The following is a 21987-nucleotide window of genomic DNA, read 5'->3' on the forward strand; positions in this document are numbered from 1 at the left end:
GGACCTCTGGATGGGGAGAGATCAGCATACAGCTGACCAGCCCCTCCTGTTAAAATCCGCAAAGGGAAAATAAAGAAGTTGTAGCTGTGGAGACTGTCACTGATTTTCTGCTCTACACAGTGTATACCCCAAGTCTGCCAAACCCACGCACTCTCTCAGGAACAGATGTTATTCATATAGAGTGACAATAACCCCTGTGCAGAGGACCAGCTTACGATCTATGCACCATCAAACCTCACTTAAGCACTATTTTGAAGGCCCAAGTTGCACTTAAGGAGTGCATAGCCCTGGTGCTGATCCTCTGTGCAGGGGTGAATGTCATCCATAATGACCTGCAGAATAGATCTGCCGAGCCATAGGCATAGAAACCCTAGAATCACAGGGAGGTGCCAACACTACCAGGGAAGTGTGGGATAAGAAACTAGAGCACACTGTAACATCCCTCAGCCTCATGGCTGCAACATGTTATTCCAATTCTCATGCCTGAAGAGCCCCTCCTGAGAGCCCTGCTCCACGTAAATAAACAAGCAGTGTTACCTATAACAGACTCCACTGTGTCACTGGTAGGGTAGAAAGGAAGGGCATTGGCGTTCATGCCTGGGATGCTGCTGGTGCCAGCTGGGCTTGGTGGTGTTGCTGCCAGACTGGAGGTGATACTGGAAGAGATGCTGGAAGTCAAAGGGCTGCCCACTGGAAGAATCCCCAGTATGTCCTGAAACAAGAAGGGGGAGGTAAGAAATTAAACATATCCACAAAAGAATCACTTCAATAACATGCAGAGATATGGCATCAGCCAAGGCACATTGGTGAACGTGTTCTTTGCTGCTCCCATTCAGACAGATGGTTACTGCCACCAGTGTGGGGGCGGGGAAAGAGGGGGAGATTAACTGTTTGTGTTTCATTTCTACAGGTTTGTTTCTTTTCAGTCTTACAAAGATCCTTCAGGCCTCACTGAAACAAACTCACATGACCCACAGGTAGTATACAATCAGGGGTCTGGGTCACTCACTCAGCAAACACATTTCCTGAAAACTGACAGGAAACCCTCTTTACAGGGACCCTTTCTCTGCCACAGTCCAGAACTGTGAATCTACCCTGAACTCACGCAGGCCTTGGCCTTCACACACAAATCTCCAGAAATCTCCTCCCTTCTCAAAAGATCATTTCTGACCTAGAGTGCCCTGACTCTGTCTGGCCTGTCATTGGCTTCCTGCCAATGCGTTTGGCTCCACAGATCTGGCTAGCATTCTCATTTGAGGTGGGGTGAGCTCCAAGCAAGGTCTCAGAGCTCTGTTGGCATTACCGTACCTGTTTGGGCTGTAACAGAGGCTGCTCCTGGGTCCTGTATTCCAGTGAATGGGATTTTATTTTCGCCTGCTGCAGTAAATAAACAGAACAAAAGATAAGCAGGGGGATTAACAGCTAAATTGGAAATGGCTGACTGATGGCTTTTGGAGAGGCCATGAGGAACATGGACAGCCCCCAGCCCTTCTATTAGGCTGTCCTGGATGCTTTAGAATCCAAAAAGCTGAGCTGGGTGTTTAAAAAATGGAGAATCCCCCTGAATCGCTCGCCCTCTCGATACACGGACATTCTGCTCAGTTATTTATGGATCTACTGCAATTATGTTTGCATTTAACTGAATTACCCCTTCATTAACATTAATAACTTCTTAAGAATACAAGACCAAGTATGGATTCCTTTCCATTGCCCATAGTCTCTGCCATTCTCCAATAAAATTGGTAGGAAGCACATTACATTTTTATTTACTTTCAGAATTATTTATTTTTGACAAGATGCTTTACTGTTTATTTTGCTACTTCTCCAGACAAGGTCCCAACCAGGATTACCTAGTTTAAAAAGGAGAGGGAAAAGAAGTGACATCAATTTCCCCATCTGCAAAATGGGGATAATGATACTGAGCTCCTTTGTGAAACGCTTTGAGATCTACTGATGAAAAGAGCTAGGGATTATTATTACTACTACAAAGGGATGTAAAAAAGATGGGGTAGAGATAAGCCAGATGCTCCTACTTTCATTTCCCATTAACAAAAACAATAAAGGCACATGTAATGAAATTAAAAAGCAATCAAAAAAACAGACTCAAAGAAATCATTTTTTTAACCTGTGGAACTCAATGCCATTACAGATGCCACTGAGCCGAGAGTTTAGTGGGATTCCAAAACAGAGTGGATCTCTATATGGAAAAAAATATATCCACAGTTCCACTACCTCAGATAAAAAAATTACAAGTGATTTCAAGCCTCTTGCTTCAGGACATTATTAGCCAACCACCAACTACAACAACTAGGGTCAGGAAGAAACTTCCCTCATGAGCATGTCATTGCATAATGGTTTATTATGGAGGTATGGCTGCTGTTATCCTGCTGTATCTGTGATAGAAGGCAACCTGGGATCAATTACACTCCCTGAGGCTGTGAAAAGGTGCCCAGATCTGCTCTGCTTGTTTCATTTACTGGGCAGGATCCTTGTGATTCAGAGAAACACATTCCAGACATAAAAAGGGCTGTTCATCATTTTATTGAGAGTACAGAGAGTAAACAGATCTAAGAGAGTAGGGAGAAGGGGAGGTTCAGGCATGATGCACAACAGTATCACACAAAATGAAGCACTTGCCTGCCATGATCTGCCTCGGCGTTTTGGCTCACCCTTTTGGGGTGAGGGAAAGATGGGGCGTTAGACAAAAAAAAGTTGTCATGAAAATGATGAATGATTGACAGCTGAGAATGGACACTGTAACCAAAATGAATAAAGAGGAGAAAGAGCAGCAGCAGAGCATAGAATTCCTCTCGTTTTACTTAATTGATTCATTTTCTCTCTTTAATCTTATGCCCACAGGGGGCCAAGCTCTGGTGAACAGGCAGGTGAGATATGGACACAAAGATCTTTCTGTACTGCTTTCCCTAAATAGTGCACTGTGTGTATGTGGCAGTCACAACTCAACTGATCTCAGGCTTGTCTTTCTTTGTGTGCAATTGATGCTGTGTTATGTTAGCGCATCTGCGTGTGTTGATAACACGCCTGCTAGATCACCCAGTGCAGCTCTTCCTTGCTGACACTCATCTGAACGCAAAATGTGACATAAGCAGGAGTCAGCAGTTAGAGTGGAGAGAGAGACGCACACATACAAACAGAATCACTGCCCATTGTTTTTCCCACCCCTGCTGAGAGGATTCTTGCCAACATACTTGGCAATGTTGCAGCTAAGCCTCACTGAAGGTTCTTAAAACATTTCAGGGCCAGCCCCAATGTCTGCAACAATGAATTTGGTGCAACACCAGTTAAAAGCTCCACATTCTTCTCCTTTATGCCCAGGTACAGTAGTAAAGAAACGCCTGTATTTCTGAATAACATTAGAGAGTACAAAACTAACCAAAACAGGCAGAAAAATTAAAAGTGGAGATGGAATTTCAATCTATAATTTGCTCTGTTGAGTCGTGGGGGAGGAAAGCGTGATGTAAATTATGGATGAAACACAGAACATGCCACATCCAGCACAGAAGAAATCTGTTGTGCAGCATGTTTGCAGGTTACTAGCACCTTTCATCCAAAGTGCTTAAAGGCCTTTACAAACACTAATAAAATAAGCTGTACAACTCCACTGTGTGGTAAGTGTTATCATGCAGAGCATGAAGAGGTTAAGCAACTTGCCAAAAGGACCCAGAGAAACTCAGCAGCAGAGTCATGCACAGAACCCCAGGAGTCGTGACTCTGAGACCGTGCTATACATCACACTCCGGCCTCACTGCACATGAAGGGGTGGAAGAGGATCAATACTAAAAGGGATTTCATTGGCGCAGCTTTTCCAGTCTTGTGTCACAACCTGATAAGGATCTCAAGCTAATTCTTTTGTGCACAGCATGAAAACGCCTTAATGAAAAGTGATTTGTGTTACTTGCTTAAGAAGCCAGGCCAGATATTCAGGTCTCTTGGCAAAATCTGCTTTCTTTCTTTTTTTAAAACCTAGTATCATTTATCCAGCTACATTCAGATTCTTATACTTGTATTGTGGTCGCTTTAGCATGCATGCTAAGCAACCATCCTGTTTTACTGGCCATGTGTTTTGGATGACATACTACTTATGCATTCAACTGAACCATTATGGAACATCACACAAAGCCTGGTTCACCAATGTGAACTTTAATATGGATGGCCCAGATCCCTTCAGAGTAGCAGTGAGGTTCTTACCACGAAAGCTTATGCTCCCAATACTTCTGTTAGTCTTAAAGGTGCCACAGGACCCTCTGTTGCTTTTTACAGATTCAGACTAACACGGCTACCCCTCTGATACTTGACACAATGACAGCAGAAAATGGCAGAAGATAGATCCTCCAATTTTGGGTCTTTGCCCAGTTTTCTGCAACTGTAAATTTTCATTTTGGGGGGAAATGTAAGAGTCCATCTTTCGTTTCTTTGAGAAGAGCATTCTCAATCCTTTGCTGTTAGCTAAACATTAGCTGATGTTTGAAAATCACTTTAAAGATGAAGAGTTATGTAGATGCTAAGTGTTAATATTATTATATTATTACTGCTGTTAGCTCACCCTTGCCAAAAACTATCTTCAACCAAACAACAATAACAGCAAAGGTGCAATTTCCCCTCCATTCATCTTAAGGAGAGAGGAATGAGATGGCTCATTTAAATACTATCACTATGAAATCTACATCATACCCAGGTTACAGAACTAGGCAAAAGCTTCTGACCAAAATGTTCAAATATGAGCGCCTAAAGATGGGTGTCTAATTCCTGGCCTGATTTTCGAAAGGGCTGAGAGAACCTGCAGGACCCACTGAAGTCAGTGCAAACTGTGGACTCTCAGCACCTCTTAAAAATCAGACCACTTTTATTTATTAGATGCCTAATTTTGGGCACTTCCATTTGAATATTGTAGATTTTTCTTTACAGGGCTTTAGCACAGTTCAGTAGCATAGTTACGATACAACTTGGCTGCATGCACACAAGCTGTTAACACCACACTATGTTAGAGCACAGTGCCAGAACACAATGTGTTGGTAGTGCAGACTGGGCCTCACTCACACACACTCATCTGGAGACAGGGTCCTTCTAAGTGTCATATTTATATTCCCTCCCCCTTCCTCCTCAGGTTGGGCTCTTTGCCCAGGCTTTCTCCAAAGCAGGGTCTCCCTCGGGCCTGGTCTCTGTTAGCAGGAGACTGGGGTTCTTTTGGCCCTTCAGCCTTGGAGCTGCCCAGTTACTCCTTTACTACAGCACTTGCAATGGAAAACGAGCACGTGACTTTTCTTTTGTTTTTAAACAACGGCTACAAGCTGCTGTACTTAGCAGGGAGATGTGGTGGAGTCACAGCCAGCCCTGAACTTTGATCCCAAAGACACATTACATAGATTTGCAATTCCCGGTTTCTTAAGCCATGCCCGTGTTAAGCAAACACCAGAACTGTTTTTGAAAATGGTTTAAATTAATAGGGCTTAAACGCTGTCCATTCCACAACTAAATCATTTTAACTAAACCAAACAGTGGTCAAGACTAGCCTCCTGGCAGGCTTGAAACATGACTTTTTCACCCAGCTGTAAAAAAAAATCATATGGGCACACATGACATTAATGACTTCTAAATCATGTCATTTTTTCAAGACCTTGTCTAAGCTGGGGATTTCAATTGTTGTATTGTAACCGAAGTGCAACGTAGACAGTGCCTTTTAGGCTTAATGCTAATTTTCTCAACGTAATGTAGACAGGGCCTAAATGTGGCCAGATTAAAGGCAGATTTTCTAGGTACCTCTGCTTTCAGTAATCTACAACCATATCTCAGTTTGGTAGAGACCAGCCCTCATGAAAAGATGTCTGTGAAAATGTCTTTTTCAATCCCTAACAAAAATCTACTTATCACACTAGCAATATCATCAGCAACAGCAATTTACAGAACATCACTTTACAAATAAAGATGAAGCCACCATCCCTGTCCAGGACACAGATGAGTCATCAATTTCAGAGGGGAAAATGCAGAGAAATTACTGGTAACACCAAGGAAGGAAATTAATGGAAGAATTGGACCTGAAGGTGGAAAAGGTGGCACATGGCAGACAAGAAACAGGAGATTGTTCTAAGCTTAGGGAGCAGTATGATTAAGGCTTTAAACTGAGAATGGAAAGAGACAAAGGGAGCAATTATGCAAGAGGATTGGGAGGCACATCAAGAGTAAGAGGAATGACAGTTGAGTTCTAGGTCAGGATGAGATTATGTGGGGCAAGTGAGAAGGAGAAGTTACTTACCTCATGCAGTAACTGGTGTTCTTCGAGATGCGTGCCCCTATGGATGCTCCACATCAGGATGTGTGCATGCCTGCAAACTCTTGATGGAAAATTTTTGTCAGCAGTATCTGTGGGTCCACGCCTGCACCCTAAATAGCCTTGTGCTCCAGTATGAGGATATAAAGGGGATGGACCCGCCATTACTCCATTTCCTTCTCAGCCATGAATCCTCAGCGAAAAGACTCTGAGTTAGAGGGAAAGGATGACGGATACTGGAGCATCCATAGGGATACACTTCTCAAAGAACTCCAGTTACCGTACAAGGCAAGTAACCTCTCCTTCTTCTTTGAGTAGTGTCCCTATGGGTACTTCATGGCAGGAAATTCCCAAGCAGTACTTCAGTCACAGAGGAGGGTGCCGAGGAAGTGGATTCAGTTTGTAGAAAGCATTACTGAAAGTCACATCGGCTCTGGAAGCAGGCACAAGAGTGTAATGCTGGGAAAACGTGCACTGAAGACCAGGTGGCTACCCTGCAGATGTCTCAGATAGGTATGTTTTTCAGTAGGGCTACAGAGGTAGATTGACCCCACATACACCTTTTGTGGCTCCGTTCACCAATTGAGGACCCACCAAGGTACAGATCCACGCTTGGACAGACTGTGCTTGTTGGGGTTGTAGATGGTTCCCATCCAGGCTTGAAGACACCAAAAGTGTGGTCTTGTTAAAATGTATAGGCTTTCATATGGCCCAGAAGTTGCAGAAAATCCCTTGCTGTGGTTTATAGGCTCTGTTGTATTGTTGAAACGAGGCTGGACATTGTGGCAAATCTGTCCTTGGGCAAGTATGCTGTGGCAATGGAGGAGTCCAGAGTGGCCCCAATGAAGTCCATTGAGTGGGTGTGAGGATAGACTTTTCCACACTGAGGTGGAGGTCCAGTGAATGGAACAGAGATTGCTGTCTGGATCTCAAGAAATGAGAGACCTTTCAGGAACCATCATCCATGTAGGGAAACATGATTATTCCCATCTGGCGAAGATGGGCTGTGATGGCTGAGAGGACTTTGGTAAAGACTCTTGGGGCAGTGGAGAGGCCAAAGGGTAGAATGCAATACTGGTAGTGGTCCCTGCCCACCAGAAAATGTAGACAAAATCTGTGTGAGGGGTGCATGGCCATACGAACATAAGTGTTCTGAAGGAAGAGGGAATTATCATTGCTAGGGTTACCATTCTGAAACACTGAGAGCAAACAAAGATGTTCAAAGTCCTGAGGTCAAGAATTAGTCTCCATCCCGTTTTTCCTCAGGACCAGGAAGTTCCAGGAATAAAACCCTTTCCAGATAAAGTGTGGTAGAACAGGTTTGATCTTATATTAGGAGGTCTCATGAGAAGGGTTCCTGAAGATGGATGGGACAGGGGAGTTGGAGGTCTGGAAGGAACTGAAATGGGTGGAACAGGCAGCAGAAATCATCTTCAGGATCCATCTGTGTGAGATGATGAGCTCCCAGAAAGGTAGAAAATGGGAGAGACAATCCCCAGAAGAGTGGTGAGAGGGAAAGGGTGAAAACTGTTGTTTTGAGGATGTTGCCGACTGGGACATCACTGTAGGGGATGGCCCTTTCTTACTGAACCCGGGCTTCTTCCTGCGGGGGTTCAGCCAATCTTGGGGGCAGGTAGTGGATGGGATGAGAGTGTTGAGCCATTTATAATTGATTTTATTTTCCTTTTCCTGCAGGCATTTAGATGCCCAGAGATCAGTGTCTCCAGGGGGTCTTTAAGAGAATGGCATGACCTGTCCATTGCATTGCTGAACAACTTGGGCCCCCCAATGGGAAGGTTCTTGACAGAATTTTGTTCCTTGTGGAGGAAGCTGTAGGAATTCAGCCAAGAAGCTTGGTGCAAGACTACTACCATAGCCATGGAACATGCAGCTTTATTGGTGGCATCGAGCAAGGCCTGGAGAGACACCTTAGCAACTGTCTGGCCTGTTAGGAGGACTTGAAATTGTTCCCTCTGATCCTGAAGTAGATGTTCAATAAAAGATAAAAACTGAATAGTTTGTAAAATCATAATTTGCCATCAGGGCTTGGTTACTGGCTACTCTGAGCTGCAAAGAGGCTGAGGAGTAGCATTTAGGGTCCAGAAGGTTCAGCCATTTCAGCTCCTTGTTAGATGGCATTGAGCGCGACTGATGTTGCCTGTCTCGTTTGTTAACAGCCATGACAATCAGAGAATTGGTTGTAGGTTGGGAGAAAAAAAAGATTCTGAGCCTCTGGGTGGGATATAGTATTTTTGTCAGTCCATTTACATATAGGCAGTATGGTAACCACACCGTACAGCCTGAGGCCAGCAAAGCATTGTTGATGGGAAAGGTGATTTTGCCCTGAGGAGACGTATGAAGGATGTCCAACAGGGAATGTTGGTGTTCCTGTATCTTCTCCTGATATTCATTCCATAAAGTCTTGAAATGCCTATAAATCATTGGTATAAGATGGTGGGGGAGGCATGACAGCCTCATGTGGTGAGGAGGAGGATTTGTGGGAAGGTCGTGTTTCTTCTTCCTCAGCTGGTTCTTGCTCCTCTGTAAGAGTCTCCTGTAGAGCAGGATCCAAGGGAGATGGTTATTGCTCCTGGTGCGTCCTTTTATGAGATATGACCATGTAGAACTGGTTGCCAAAAGAGGCCTCTGGGTTCCAATAAGCCCACTGGGGTGGGACGTAAGGGAAAGGGGCAAGGCCCCATGTCTTTCTTTGCCAGGGTTGCCGGGTGTATATCCTGCCGGGAGTTTCTTCCTTAGAGTGTACCCCAAGGGAGAGAGGTTGGCATGAGAAGGTGGAGGAACCTTGTATAGACACGTCAGAATAGGATGAGGTGCAGGGGTGAAAGTAACTTAAAGGACTTACCGGTACCCCGGAGTCCTGAGCAGGGGCGTGGCCTCAACCGGAAGAGGCGTGGCCTCAACTGGGAGAGGTGGGGCCTTTCAATATTTAAAGGACCTGGGGCTCTGGCTGTGGCTGGGAGCTCCAGGGCCTTTAAATCCCCTGGCGCTACCAGCTGCAGAGGCGGCTGGGAGCCCCGGGGCTCAGGGGTGAATTAAAGGGCCTGGGGCTCCGGCCGCTGCAGAGCTCCAGGCCCTTTAAATCACCGTGGGAGCCCTGTGGCCACTACCCCGGGGCGGCAGGGCTCCGGTGATGATTTAAAGGGCCCAGGGCTCTGGCCGCTGCAGGGAGCCCCGAGCCCTTTAAAGCGCTGCCGGAGCTCTGGCAGCAGGGCCCAGGGCTCCCCGCAGCGGCAGCAGGGCTCTGGCAGCGCTTTAAAGGACCCGGGGCTCCCCGCAGTGGCAGGAGCACTGGGCCTTTTAAATCCCCACGGGAGCCCGGCTGCCAGAGCAAGGGCTCGGTGCTCTGGCCGCTGCGAGGAACCCCGGTCCCTTTAAAGCGTCGCCAGAGCCCTGCCGGCTTACTTTCACCTCTGATGAGGTATCAGCCTCAGTGACCATCAGAGGAGCAAATGGTGCTGCTACCAGTGACTATGTTGGTACTGGGATCTGGAAAGGGTCCTGTAACCGCATTGGTACCAGAGGCTGATACTTGATTGGCTGGTGAGATGGTACCAGAGGATGTGTCAGTACCAGTGGGAAATTACTCTCGATACCCTCAAAAAGTTTGTGGGAAACTGGTGACTGTGTCAGTACTAGAGAACAAGTCACTGTTGAAGATGGTAGGGTCAGAGAGTAAGTAGTGTAGTGACAAATGGGCCTACAAATTTACTCAAATTGGGAGCTCCACTCTAAAAAGTGGGTAAAAAGTCATAAGATGTTAAAATAACCTTTAATAACAAATGTTGATGGGAAAAGGTATGAAAGGGAGACAGAATAACTGAATTAATCTAAATAAAAAGGCTGAGATGATTCAATGACTGTGTTGAAATTTTGCTTGTAAAAAACAGGAGATGTGGAGCCAGAAGTTAACAAGCCAAAACTGGTACGTCTGAAATTAAACCTAATTGGTGGACAAAATAATGAGTGGGCTATTCCACCCATCACTCCCTTTTTGGGTCCTTAAAAGAAAAAGAGTTTGTGGGGAAAGTATCAAAGAACAAAAAGAAGAACAGATGGAAAAAAACAGACAAAGGCTACTGGTGCGAACTTCACCACCATGGCTGCCGCTGCTACCTCCACCATTTCCTGGCGGGCCTTCATCATCCTGACGATAATTTTACATGAGTAATCATAAAAATAAAATATCAAAAAATTAAGTGAAGAGAGGCAGCAAGCTGTGTGTCTAGTTAACGGAAAACATGACGCTCCATCTCAAGTCACAGACAGTTCAGTAAGAAGTGGAATGGTGGCGGGTCAACCGTGCCTTATATTCTTGACCCAGAGCACGTGGATATCTAGAGAGCAGGTGCAGACCCATGAACACTGCTCACAAAATTCTCCAATCGAGAGTGTACAGGCTCAGGCACATCCTGATGTGTAGCACTCCTAGGGACACTACTTGAAGAACAAGGAGTCTCAATTTAATGTGGAAGCCAGGGAAGAGATTCCAGAAGAAGGATGATATGGTTGGAGCAGAGGGAGAGGGAGAGGAAGAGGAAGAGGACTAGCAGTGGTGTTTTAGACAGACTAGAGAATGAAAGGTGACAATAGCAGAGATCAAGGTGCAGTGATCAAGGTCACCAAGATGTGAACAAGGATTTTAGCAGTGAAGAGAGAGAGGAAAAGATTAATTCTGGGATATTCTACATCCGAAGAGAACCTGGATATGGAAGGAGGATATGTAAATGACGTCAAGTTGCTATCCAATGGTAATAGAGAAGGAAAGAAGTGGAGAGGGACTTGAAGTAAAGAGGAGAAGCTAAATTTTTGACAGACTGAGTTTGCAATGGCAGTAGGACACCCACGAGTTGATGTAAGATTGAATGGATTGATGGAGGTTGGGAGTGGAAGAGTAGATTTGGGAATCAAACATTGTGGCAATAGTGTGTTACTTTTGTTCCACAGATGGAGGAATCAATCCAAACTAACTCAGGCAATTGCTCTCCACCACCCAACACTCCCTTCTTACCTGGCATTTGAAGCTCTTCAGATACTCAGCTCCCACCTGATCCTCCCGCTCAAACCCTGGTGCCTTCTTGTAGCTGCTGGCTGCTGTTACTGAGTCTGTGGGAAAACCAATGCTCTCCAAGCTGTGTTGTTTCCCAATGGCACCAGGAGGGGACCCACATATATTAGATGGACTTCCGAGACTGCTGTTCCTACAAAGAATCTAATGGGAGAAGAAAACACAAGGGTCATAAAAATGGAGAGTTCAAACAGTCAGCAGCGCGGAGTCAAATGATTCCTAAGGACACTGATTCTCTTACTTCCTTGTTTGTGCATTAGCTTTATTGATGGTCAGCACCAAGAGACAAATCTAAACAGCCAATAGGGGGAGCACAAAATACTGTTTGTGTGCAAATCTCACAAATATAATGGCTCTTTGTTGTAATTTCTCAGCAATGGAGTGGTGGATTTAGCACAGTGATTTGTAACCTGAGGCTCTAGAGACACTTCAACCCCTCTGCAGCCTTACATGCAACTCATGGAGTTCACAGGCCTGATCAAAGCTCTTCTCATTTTCCTTAAGCTATAGGGTGATTCAGGTCAGGATCCTGTCTGCACTTTGCGGCGGAACAGTGTTTTAACCCTGTTAGACAGTAATAAAAACACCTGAGCCTGAAGGAGCAGCGTATATGCTACAGCATCTACCAGTGGAGCTGCACCCTGCTAGTCGGAAAATCCTAGTGTAGACAAGGCCAAAGTATCGACAACCAGTGTTAAAACAAGGCTCCCCAGCAGGTTCTCTCCTTTGGGCCACAACCATGCATCATGCATTTAAATGGGATTATTTTTGCAACTTAGAACTATGTTTGCACATGCTTGTTGATCCCAAAGTTTGAAATGCTGCATAGAGAGGGCTGGAGATACAAAGAGGAAGTGCTGGGAGCGTCCTACAATGTTTTGATTTTTTACACAGGCTCTCTGCTGTTTTCTCTCCCCTGCAGTCACTACTTACTGTGGTGGAGGTGGGGCTAGTTGGCAGAGTTCCTGGTTTACTCCACACCTACAGTACAAATACAAAACAGAACAGGCCAAGTGAGGTTGGTTACTTCACTGGGTATTTTCCTTTGATTAATTACTCATATAAAATTATCATCAGCAAAGCTATATTTGTTTGCAGACTACATGCAGCTGCCCTGATGACTGAGAAAATGACAAAAAGATGTGTGTTTCCTTTTTTGGTATGTGTTCATGGATGAGGAAGGGTTCAATTTTAAAGACTGAAGAGCTCCAGAAAGAGAATAGACCTCAGTGATCATCAGATGGAACAGACATTCAGTTTCCCTGTGGCTTGCCCAGCATTCGGATGGCACTTTCACAAAAAAATAAAAAGAATGTTTGTACTTTATTCCCCAGTGTTATTTACTAAGAGAAAATAAATGAGTTCAACTCATCTAAACCAGTTTAGAATTTGCAATCATGATTTAAGACCATGCCATTGTAGCTCTTCAAAATCTTCATCAACAGTTTGGGAATGCTGCAAGCTCCAAAGTGGCTTAATGCAAATAGGCAAAGATAAAAAAACGTGGGGGAAAAAATCAGAAAGAAAAGATGCTTTGTATCCCACTCACTCCTGTGTCTGTATGTTGTCTACTTTGATTGTAAGCTTTTCTTGTCAGAGACCTCTTGTCTTGTATGTACAGCTAATGTACATAGCACACTTTGGGGCACTGTATAAACCAGTAAATGTAGCAGGGCTTGGCCACCCCTCGGTAAATCAAAAATATTCTGTAATGCAAGACACATTGTGCACAGGCTAAACCTCTTTGAGATTTCATGCATAAGCAAACTAAACTGCAGTTTCATACTCGGGATTAGACTGGCCCATGGCTTGTCCATGGAAACAGAAGCCCTACATTTTTCTCCAAGCAGAAAGGAGTTAGGCTGGATGCACTGCTGCAATCCACTCTCCACTTTCCTGAAAAATACCTTAATCCAGAGCTAAAAAGGCAACTTTTCAGAGAATGAAAAGCAGAGAAGTGCTATAGGCATGGAGTGGGTTTCTATGAGTAAGGCTGAAACCTATGTCCCTCCCCAAATAAGCTCTCTGAGGGAAGTACTGAGCTGAGAGCCAACAAAATTCAAATCCTTTGGGAAATGTTCCTCCTCTGGAAGACCGTGGTACAATAGGTCAGGGAAATGCAAGTTCACAACATGTGGACAAATGCTTCCCAGCGGGGTCACATACATTGCTAAGGTCCGGGGCATGTGGACTGGAAGGGCTCACTGGAACAGAATCACCAGCAGCTGATGGCATATACATCACAGGGCCTGTTTGCGTTGGGCTGGATACAGCTGAGGATGGCTGTAAATCTTCATTGAGTGGAGGCTCTGCGAGAAATAAAAGGGCATGCAATATCACTCAAAGCTACATGAATGGCCAAGGATCACAAGATGCTTGGGAAGAACAGCAGCTACACACATCTCCTGCTGCTAGTTCTCCACAGGGAATGTTTCAGGGATGCTTATTTTTAATCAGTATAGAAGCAACAAGAAATCCTATCAGGCAAAATGGGCGTTTCTCATCTTATATTATTACTCTTTCTCCAGTTCTGCAATCTGCTGGCCTCTAGCTCAGTAATACCCAGGGCCGGCTCTGGCTTTTTTGCTGCCCCAGGCAAAAAAGCCTCCCGCCGTCCCCTGGCGGGGAGCGCAGCAGGGGAGGGCAGCGAGCCCAGCCGGGGCCCCGCTCTCCCCGACCGGCCAGAGCACTGGGGGAGGGCGGCGAGCCCAGTTGCGGCCCCGCTCTCAGGCTGGAGCGCCGCCGGGCGCCCCAACAGCCCCAGTATGTTTAAAAAAAAAAAACCAACCCTGAGCGCCGCCCCCGTCCAGGTGCCGCCCCAAGCACATGCTTGGTAGGCTGGTGCCTGGAGCCGGCCTTGGTAATACCTCTTCCTCCAACAGTATTTTTACTAAGCGAATTACATGCTACACATTCAGGATATCCTGAACTAACTAGGGGTTTTATCCATGCTATGCACACAGGTGATTGATTTGTTATGATTAGCTAAGGGAGATAGATACAATTCAATAAGTCCTCAACACCAACCATTACAGAAAATGGTAATGTGTGTACAAGGCTATGGAATTGCACCCTTCCCTTTAAACATCATAAATACCCAGGAAAATAGTGCAGGCTTTCGCTGCATTGATTTAAAACATTATACAGCCCTCAGCAACAAATGGCTATCACTCGTGAAATTCATCAGGATGATTTCCAAGAGATTCAGATATTCTTGGATATGATCTTATTTTCCTTTTTATAGGGGCTTCCACCTGTGGATCTCCAAGCACTTCACATATAGTAATGAATTAAGCCTCATTGCATTTCTGTCAAGACAGAAATTATTATTTTCACTTTTAAATGGGCAAATCAAGGCACAAAGAGATTTGCTCAAGGTCATGCAGTGAATCAGTCTCAGAGCAAGGATTAGAGCCCATTTCTACTGGCTCACAACCATTCTGCTCCGACTACCTAAATTCAGCATTACAACTTGAGTGCAGAATGCAATAGGACCAATGGGATGTGAAAGAGCTAGCCCTCATTTATAAATGCAAGTATCGACAGTAATAACCAAATTTATCAACCAGAATTATGACAAAGAAACTAAAAGGGACCAGAATTCAAGTGTTCTATCTGTTATGCATGAAAGTGGCTTCCAGAATGGAAGTCCCAAATTCAGACAGACATTTGTAACTAGCTCTATTACATCCAGAGAAATATGAAGAACAAGCCAACAACAGACTCTCTGCTCTCTTTTAAAGGGGCATTCTCAGGAGGTATAGAGGTTTTCTAGAAAACGGTTAAAAAAATTTACTAGTGCTGTTTAAAAAAATATTAATAAAAACAGCTCTTATCTTATTTAAATAATCTTGTGCAGTATTTGTGACTCAAATGTTGGAGCATCATTTAATACTGTATAAGAGAATTAGCAAGAGAACCTGCTTAATAACATTCCTTAGTATTTATATAGCACTTTTCATCTTCAAAGCATATTACCAACCATGAATTAATCCTCACACTAAAATACTATCATTACTTAATACGTGGAGAAACATGCACAGAAAGTTGAAGTGTGCAGAAGGTCACTCTAAATGATCATGATGGTCCCTTTTGGCTTTAAAGACTATGACTTGTCCAAAACTGCAGAGTCAGGGAGTCAGTGTTGGAGTTGGGATTAGAACTCAGGTGATCCTGGCTGCCAATTATAGGAGGCAAAACTAGACTAGAAACAAATCTATTTTTGTTGTCTAATCTCAGTTAAGATACAAGATGTAAATTAAAAACACAAATGGTAAAAATAAATTTGATTTTTAAATGTTAATAATCTCATGTCAGAAATTACATTCTAAGATTTTTAAGAACTCATATGCTTTGAACTTGACTATGTCCCAGTTTAACCATATGAAGAAGAAAGGCAGTGCTCTCTCTATACTATAGTCCTTATAATTCTGAGGATATGGAGAGCTAAGCTAGTGAGATATAAGAGCGGGAAAGATGTTTCAAAAGTGAAGGCAATGAGTAACTATGGTTGTAGCCCTACAAAACATCTATTGCCTTCAGCTGTGCTCACACCTCCTATTGGCATCATGGCTTTAAATGAACTACCAAAGAAAGCTCTCCTCTTTGTGGTCCTATCTACCCTGGCCTGGAGCACTAAACTAAAGACATTTATGGCTAAAGCCTCACTGAAAAATGAGAGAAGAAGCCAACATACGTTCTACATGTGCAAAGGCACAGAAGGGTCCCCGAGGACAGCTGCCAGACTGCTGCATGTCGTTGCACTTAGTGGATTTGTAGATCTGAGACGAAAAAACAAAACAAAACACACAGAGACATAGTAAGAAAAGACTAAGCGTAGTGATTCAGGCAGAGAAATACCTAAAATAGACTCAATAGTGAGACAGAAACACAGACTAGAGTCACAGACACAAACAAAGATGTTAGAGTATCCACTTCAATGCTTTGCTTTAAAAAAAGAAAAGCCACTGGAGTTCTGGTAACGTCAATAATTGTCCCATCACAGCTAAGGTCACCTAAGGGTTAGCAGTTGCCATCAGTCCCCAATGACTTCAGTTGGAGCTCTGGGTGTGGAACAATAGTAAATTATAGTGTTAGGGGAATAACTGATAAATGACAGGCTAGAAAACGGATCCCCTGTTTAGTAAGAAAATGATCAATAACTGACCAGGGTTGTCAGTGATGGGTCCTTCCTTCCTCTGATGGGGAAAATGACATTGCTGGTGTAGGCCAGACAAAACCACTTTCAACACCATAATGTGAAGTGTGACTGCGACATGCTTTCTGTGATTCTTCTGGAAAAGCTTTGGGCCAGTCTGCACTAGCAGTTAAGCCATTTTTCAGAACTGGTTCATGGGGACCTGTTATTGACAACTGTCAATTACAAATCACTTTCATAGTAGATAAACCCTATTAGTTCACCTGTGTAACCATTCAACACATCTACAATACACACTACACACTTACCCTCTCTTTCTCCCTCACACATACTCTTTTCCTCTCCTTCTTTACCTTCCCCCCAAGGGACCCTTGTCAAGTAGCTGTGGTCCAAGCTCACCTCAAATGTGCTGTTTCTGCACTCAAGGACCCTGTTGCAAGCAGATCATCATTCCCTGCCTGTTTGCTGGGCCCTTGCTGCCTATCAACACCCGTAATCCTGGAATTCTCCCTCTCAAATAGCAAAATGTCAAATGGGAAAGTCGGGTTACCATACCTCTGGGTGAAACTGCTGCTCTGTGCGAGTGTGGCAGTACTGGCATGTGTCCCCATTCTCACACTTACTGGGGTCTCCCCACTCGTCTCCATGTTTCACACTGGGGCATGGTGAAGATCTGCATAAAGAAGGGGTAGTGGAATGCATCAAACACAAACATGTATTGGCCACTCTCAGCCCTACTCCTGTCACCCCAACATCCCAAACTGGGAGCCAGGCTCTACTGCTCCCCTCTATTGTACACACTCTGCTCTCCCAGCTTCTTCTCCTGCACTCACTTCTTGGTGCCTATGCAACTTCCTCCCTGCTACCTCTGCAGCTTCTATCACTTGTAAAGACTGCCCAATTAAAGAGATTTTTTTTCACCATCTGAGACTAAATACTGACTTGAACCAAAATAGTTTAACTGTATTAGTAGGTGATATGATAGTGTGAAAGATACTGGATCTGTTTTCTGTTTCAGAACTGGGTCTTCATATAATGTTAATAAGTTAATTGACTAATCCCAAAACACATAGCCCTGTAGGCTGGTCAGTTTCCAGGGTTACATTGTGGCCCTGTAAAAGACTGGCTGCGTGGGGTCACCAGTGAAAATGCAGGCCTGTTCCCTTTCTCTCTGTTGGGAACCTTTTCTGTTTCCCCGGTCTGCACTCTTGATGTGCCCCACTCCCCCTGTTCTATATGGTCGTATCCATTCCCTCAATAAACTGCAGGGGAGGCACACAGCAGACAGCCGCATCAGTTGTTGGGGGAGGATGGCTGGCAGCACAGAAGTAGGAGAGATACTGATGCTCTCTGTGCACTGGTAGGGGGCCCTCAACTCTTCCAATACTTGTTAATAAGGCACAAAGATGGGACAGAAAGATGGGAGGGGCCTCCTGCTGGAGATAGGAGGAAGAGTCCCTGAATGTTACCTGAGGACTCTCATGGTGTGTATGCTTGTCCTGGAGGTGATGGGTTAATGCTCCTTTGATTTTATGGGGTTTTAGAATTGATTGAAAAAATTTTGTGATCAAAATATTGGGAGGAAAATGAGACTATTCATGATTTGCCCACCACGTTTTTCACCAGTTTTGATGTTTTTAAGAGGGACTGAAGAAAAGCCCCCCTGAGGCCGTAATAAAAGTTCTTTTGTGTTCTTGGAAATCAGAGCCACTAAGCAGGACAAACTGTGTTCATGAAGACACCTTAATGGTGACGAGTCAGGAGACGGGAAAATGATGCAAACACCTCTAAACTAAGTTGCAGGACCCTTTAACAGTCAAATGAGGAGAGCAAAGCAGGCAGCACTGGTGATCTCCCCAAATCCCTTTCAATCTCAATCATCAGACATATGAGATAGCCTGATAATTCTGAAACGTTTATCTGCTCTCAGTTAACCCCATAAAAACATGACCTACACGCAGCGTGTGGTTTTGTTTACAAATGGAACTAAATTCCCCTTTTAGTTTTTTTTCACCCTGCATCATTTTATAAATGAGTTTTTTGTTTAACTCATTATAGTTGTTATGGAGAAGCCACATGCAGGTTCTGTCCACAATGAGTAGACCAGAGCTGTAACATGATTTGGTAAAACAGTTATTTGTTTATTATAGGCATTCATTATTGACCCTAGTTATAAGGCAAATTCCCAGGCCTGGGACTAGCATGTTAACCCAGTCCTTCAGCACAGCAGAACTGTCAGAACAGGCCTTAAGGAAGAGCTAACAATATTAAATGAAGCAAACCAAGGTCCTTGGTTGGGGACCTTCGCCAACCCTGAACTCCTAAGCTGGAAAATGAAAGACCCAGGATGAGTGTACCTGTATTTGTGTTTTCTTGGGCTCCTTCTTCTATCTTTGCTGTTGTGGTAGTAGGGACAGGCATAACCTTGGCGACAGAGACGGGGGGGTTTCTTGCATTGCTCTGTCTTGTAGTTTCCCAACACGTACGTTGTGTCTGTGAAGGAAGGTCCCACTGGTTACTTGGAGATGACAGGTGTTTTGCTTACTATGCAAAAGCCCTTGATGGGAGCGGGCATTCCAAGCACACTGGATTGCCCCCCATGCAAGACCCTAAGGGACTCACCTTGCCACCTTGGCTCCTCACTGAGTATTTTCTCTATCATAGCATGGCTAGCAGCGACTGCAGATTGACCCTCTATGCCACCCTCTGATGTGGTCTGACCATTCTGCAAAGCCTCCATAGCCTGAAGCTCCCTTCGGGAATAGAGTTAAATGAACAATAGGCAGACAGAGCAGATGAAGAGACAGATACGTGTGTCTAACAATTTTGTCAGACAGCAATTGCTACAGCACTTCGAAGTAGTTGTATGTTCATGATGTTCACTGACTTTTGCCATAACATACATAGAGACAAGTGATCAAATACCGGCAGTTCATTCCCTGGGAATTTCAGCCTCAGAAGTTTGAACCCCTTGCAGGGTTCTCAGGCAGGGTGCCACTAGCCTCGTGCTTCCCCCTTTTTGGCGGAACCCCTTTGAAGAGGTTTTTGTGTTTTGCCTTGCTAGGGAGGGAAATATTGCTATCACTCTGATACTTAACAGTATTTTGTTAGATTTGTGTATATTCTTTGATCAGCTGACCTTCCGATCAGGTCCAGTGATCACCCCTCCATGCACAGCCCCAATGTGAAACTCCATCCTCTGCTACCTGATGTCGTAAACAGGAGAACGTAGGTCATGAGGCCCATGAGCAAAGGCGCAGTGGAGGCCGTTCTTTGTGCAATTTCCTTTGGAGTCAGTCTCATGGATGCAGATTCCAGTTTTGTAGTAGCGCAGATGATATCTCCTCTCTGTGTCACCAGTAGTTCTATGCAAGAATGGACACCTGAGGCATAGGGGAAGAGAGCCAAATTCTGGTCATGCTCTTGTTGCCAGGGTGGACTCACCGGTATGAAAGAACATGCTGATGATGAAGACTGCTGTTGTTGTCAATTTTACCCTGCCCCTCTCTTTTATCATGTCTCACAGCATTCTTTAAATCCTAAATCTGCCACTGCATACTAGATAATAGCTTCTCTCACAGACAAACAACTGGATCCTTAAGCCTTCAGAGGCTCATTATTCTATAGACCGGTGTTTCCCAAACTTTAATAACCTGTGAACCCCTTTCACTAAAATGTTAAGTCTCGTGAACCCCCTCTTAAAAATGAATATTTCCAGGGTTTTTCTCCTTTACCTGAGTATAAATTATAAAAGCAGTGATCTTGGAAATATAAAATTTATTTTATGACATGTTTATTACACACTATTTATTATTAATTATTATTTATCATTACAGTATTTTTATTACATTATGAAAATGGCAAGATCTCACTTTCGTAGCTTGCATCACTTTGAATAAGCCTGTTATAAGACAAGGCTCCTATGTTTCATCAAGGAGTATCAGATGTGAAAGAATGAAGGTATTTAAGAAGCCAACTCAAAGAGTTCCTCCTACACAAGCATTGAGGTCTTGAGCAGTCCCGGCAAACAACGCACATTACAACAAAACTTAAACTTGTTCTTCATAATAATTTTAAAAACAACACTAGCTGCCTATTTCATTTTAAAAACAGCAAAAAATATCCACCTCCCCTTTCCATTTCTTATAAGGACTCCTGAAGTTTAAATCTCTTCAGTGTGATAGATATGCTTGCTGTGATCTGCTTAGCTCTTGGAAGTCCAGGGGCTCCGGGCTGCTGGCCCCGGGCTGCCCGGGGTCCCTAGGGACAGCTCTTTCTGCCATTAGGAAATTTTTTCCCGAGAACCTCCTGTAACATTTCGCAAACCCCCAGGGGTTCACAAACCCCAGTTTGGGAACCATTGCTATAGACCAATGAGTGTCAGGATCCGGAAAAGAGCAAGAACACTCTCAAGGCTTTACTTGTGTATTAGCAATGAATGAGGGACATCACACAGCACACACATTTCCTTTGCAGCTCTCCTTTCATTTAGGTTCCTAGCTGTCACCGTTTCCTGCCAATGTACTGCTACAGGCCCCATGGGCTGAGCCAGTCCATCTATAGCTAGACAGACCCCTCACAGGAGAGCATGGGTCAATGGAGGAGCTACAGAACACTATCATTTTATCTGACACTTTATTTTTTTCTTTCTACTACATCTTAGTCATACCCTGAGTGGGGAAAAAATCCACAAACCTGTCACTAAGAAATGTAAAAGAACCAGAAAAATAAGTGAAATTGATGTACTTGTGGGACCTATCCAAAGATATGGACCAACCAACAGCAGTAAGATGGTTTCATTCACTACTAACCTGGGCCAAATATGAACAGTGATCTGGAGGTCAAAGGCTCCATATCCTATTACCTCCCCATCCAGCACCCCACTAATGAGAGAGAATCTGAATAGAAACTGACACCACAGGTCTGGTGGATTGTTTCACTCTCTTCCACCTACCTTATCCTTTATTCAGTTAGCACAATTTCCAGATATATCTAACCTTTTTTTTTTTATATTGCCACCATGAAACGTAACTGAAATTGCATCAGTCTATATTTTGACCACCGACAGGATATGCTATTATTCCTCTACACTTTATCTTGTCTCTGACTCTATAGTCTCTATGTTCACTCCTGCATGGCTGACGCCTGCGTTAGCACACCGCAGCAAAAATCTTCTAAAGTATCTCTCTATTCCAATAGAACCTACCAAACAATTGATGAGGAAAAACATGGCATTCTACAGTGTTTCTCCACCTTGTGTACTCCCATGGCTCTACTGACATATTAATGGTTACTAGGCATCAGTAAAGGATAATTAAATTATATAATTTTAAAAGTTGAGGCTGGATGGTTCAGGGCACAGGTGAGAGGACACAGAGCTTTTCACCAGTTCAATTCCAGCTCAAGCTGATAGTGACATGAGCTAGTTTGATGTTTGCATGGTGGCCATTCTCAGTC

At 44.2% G+C, this 21987-nt stretch overlaps 1 protein-coding gene across 3 annotated transcripts in view; it reads right to left on the reverse strand.

The window, feature by feature from the left end:
* The window catches only part of UNK (unk zinc finger), a 61202-nt gene that overhangs the window by 14554 nt on the left and 24661 nt on the right, over window positions 1-21987 (reverse strand). For all 3 annotated transcript variants that reach the window (XM_034789755.1, XM_034789754.1, XM_034789753.1), the window contains exons 3-12: window positions 19737-19913; window positions 19153-19283; window positions 18888-19023; window positions 17086-17203; window positions 16069-16153; window positions 13539-13681; window positions 12306-12353; window positions 11316-11516; window positions 1309-1377; window positions 538-712 (exon numbers count right to left, since the gene is read on the reverse strand). In XM_034789755.1, coding sequence (XP_034645646.1) covers window positions 538-712; window positions 1309-1377; window positions 11316-11516; window positions 12306-12353; window positions 13539-13681; window positions 16069-16153; window positions 17086-17203; window positions 18888-19023; window positions 19153-19283; window positions 19737-19913 — 1283 coding nt within the window. The remainder of the gene's footprint in view (window positions 1-537; window positions 713-1308; window positions 1378-11315; window positions 11517-12305; window positions 12354-13538; window positions 13682-16068; window positions 16154-17085; window positions 17204-18887; window positions 19024-19152; window positions 19284-19736; window positions 19914-21987) is intronic.

Source organism: Trachemys scripta, chromosome 14 (genome assembly GCF_013100865.1).
Source record: "Trachemys scripta elegans isolate TJP31775 chromosome 14, CAS_Tse_1.0, whole genome shotgun sequence".
NCBI lineage: Eukaryota > Metazoa > Chordata > Testudines > Emydidae > Trachemys > Trachemys scripta.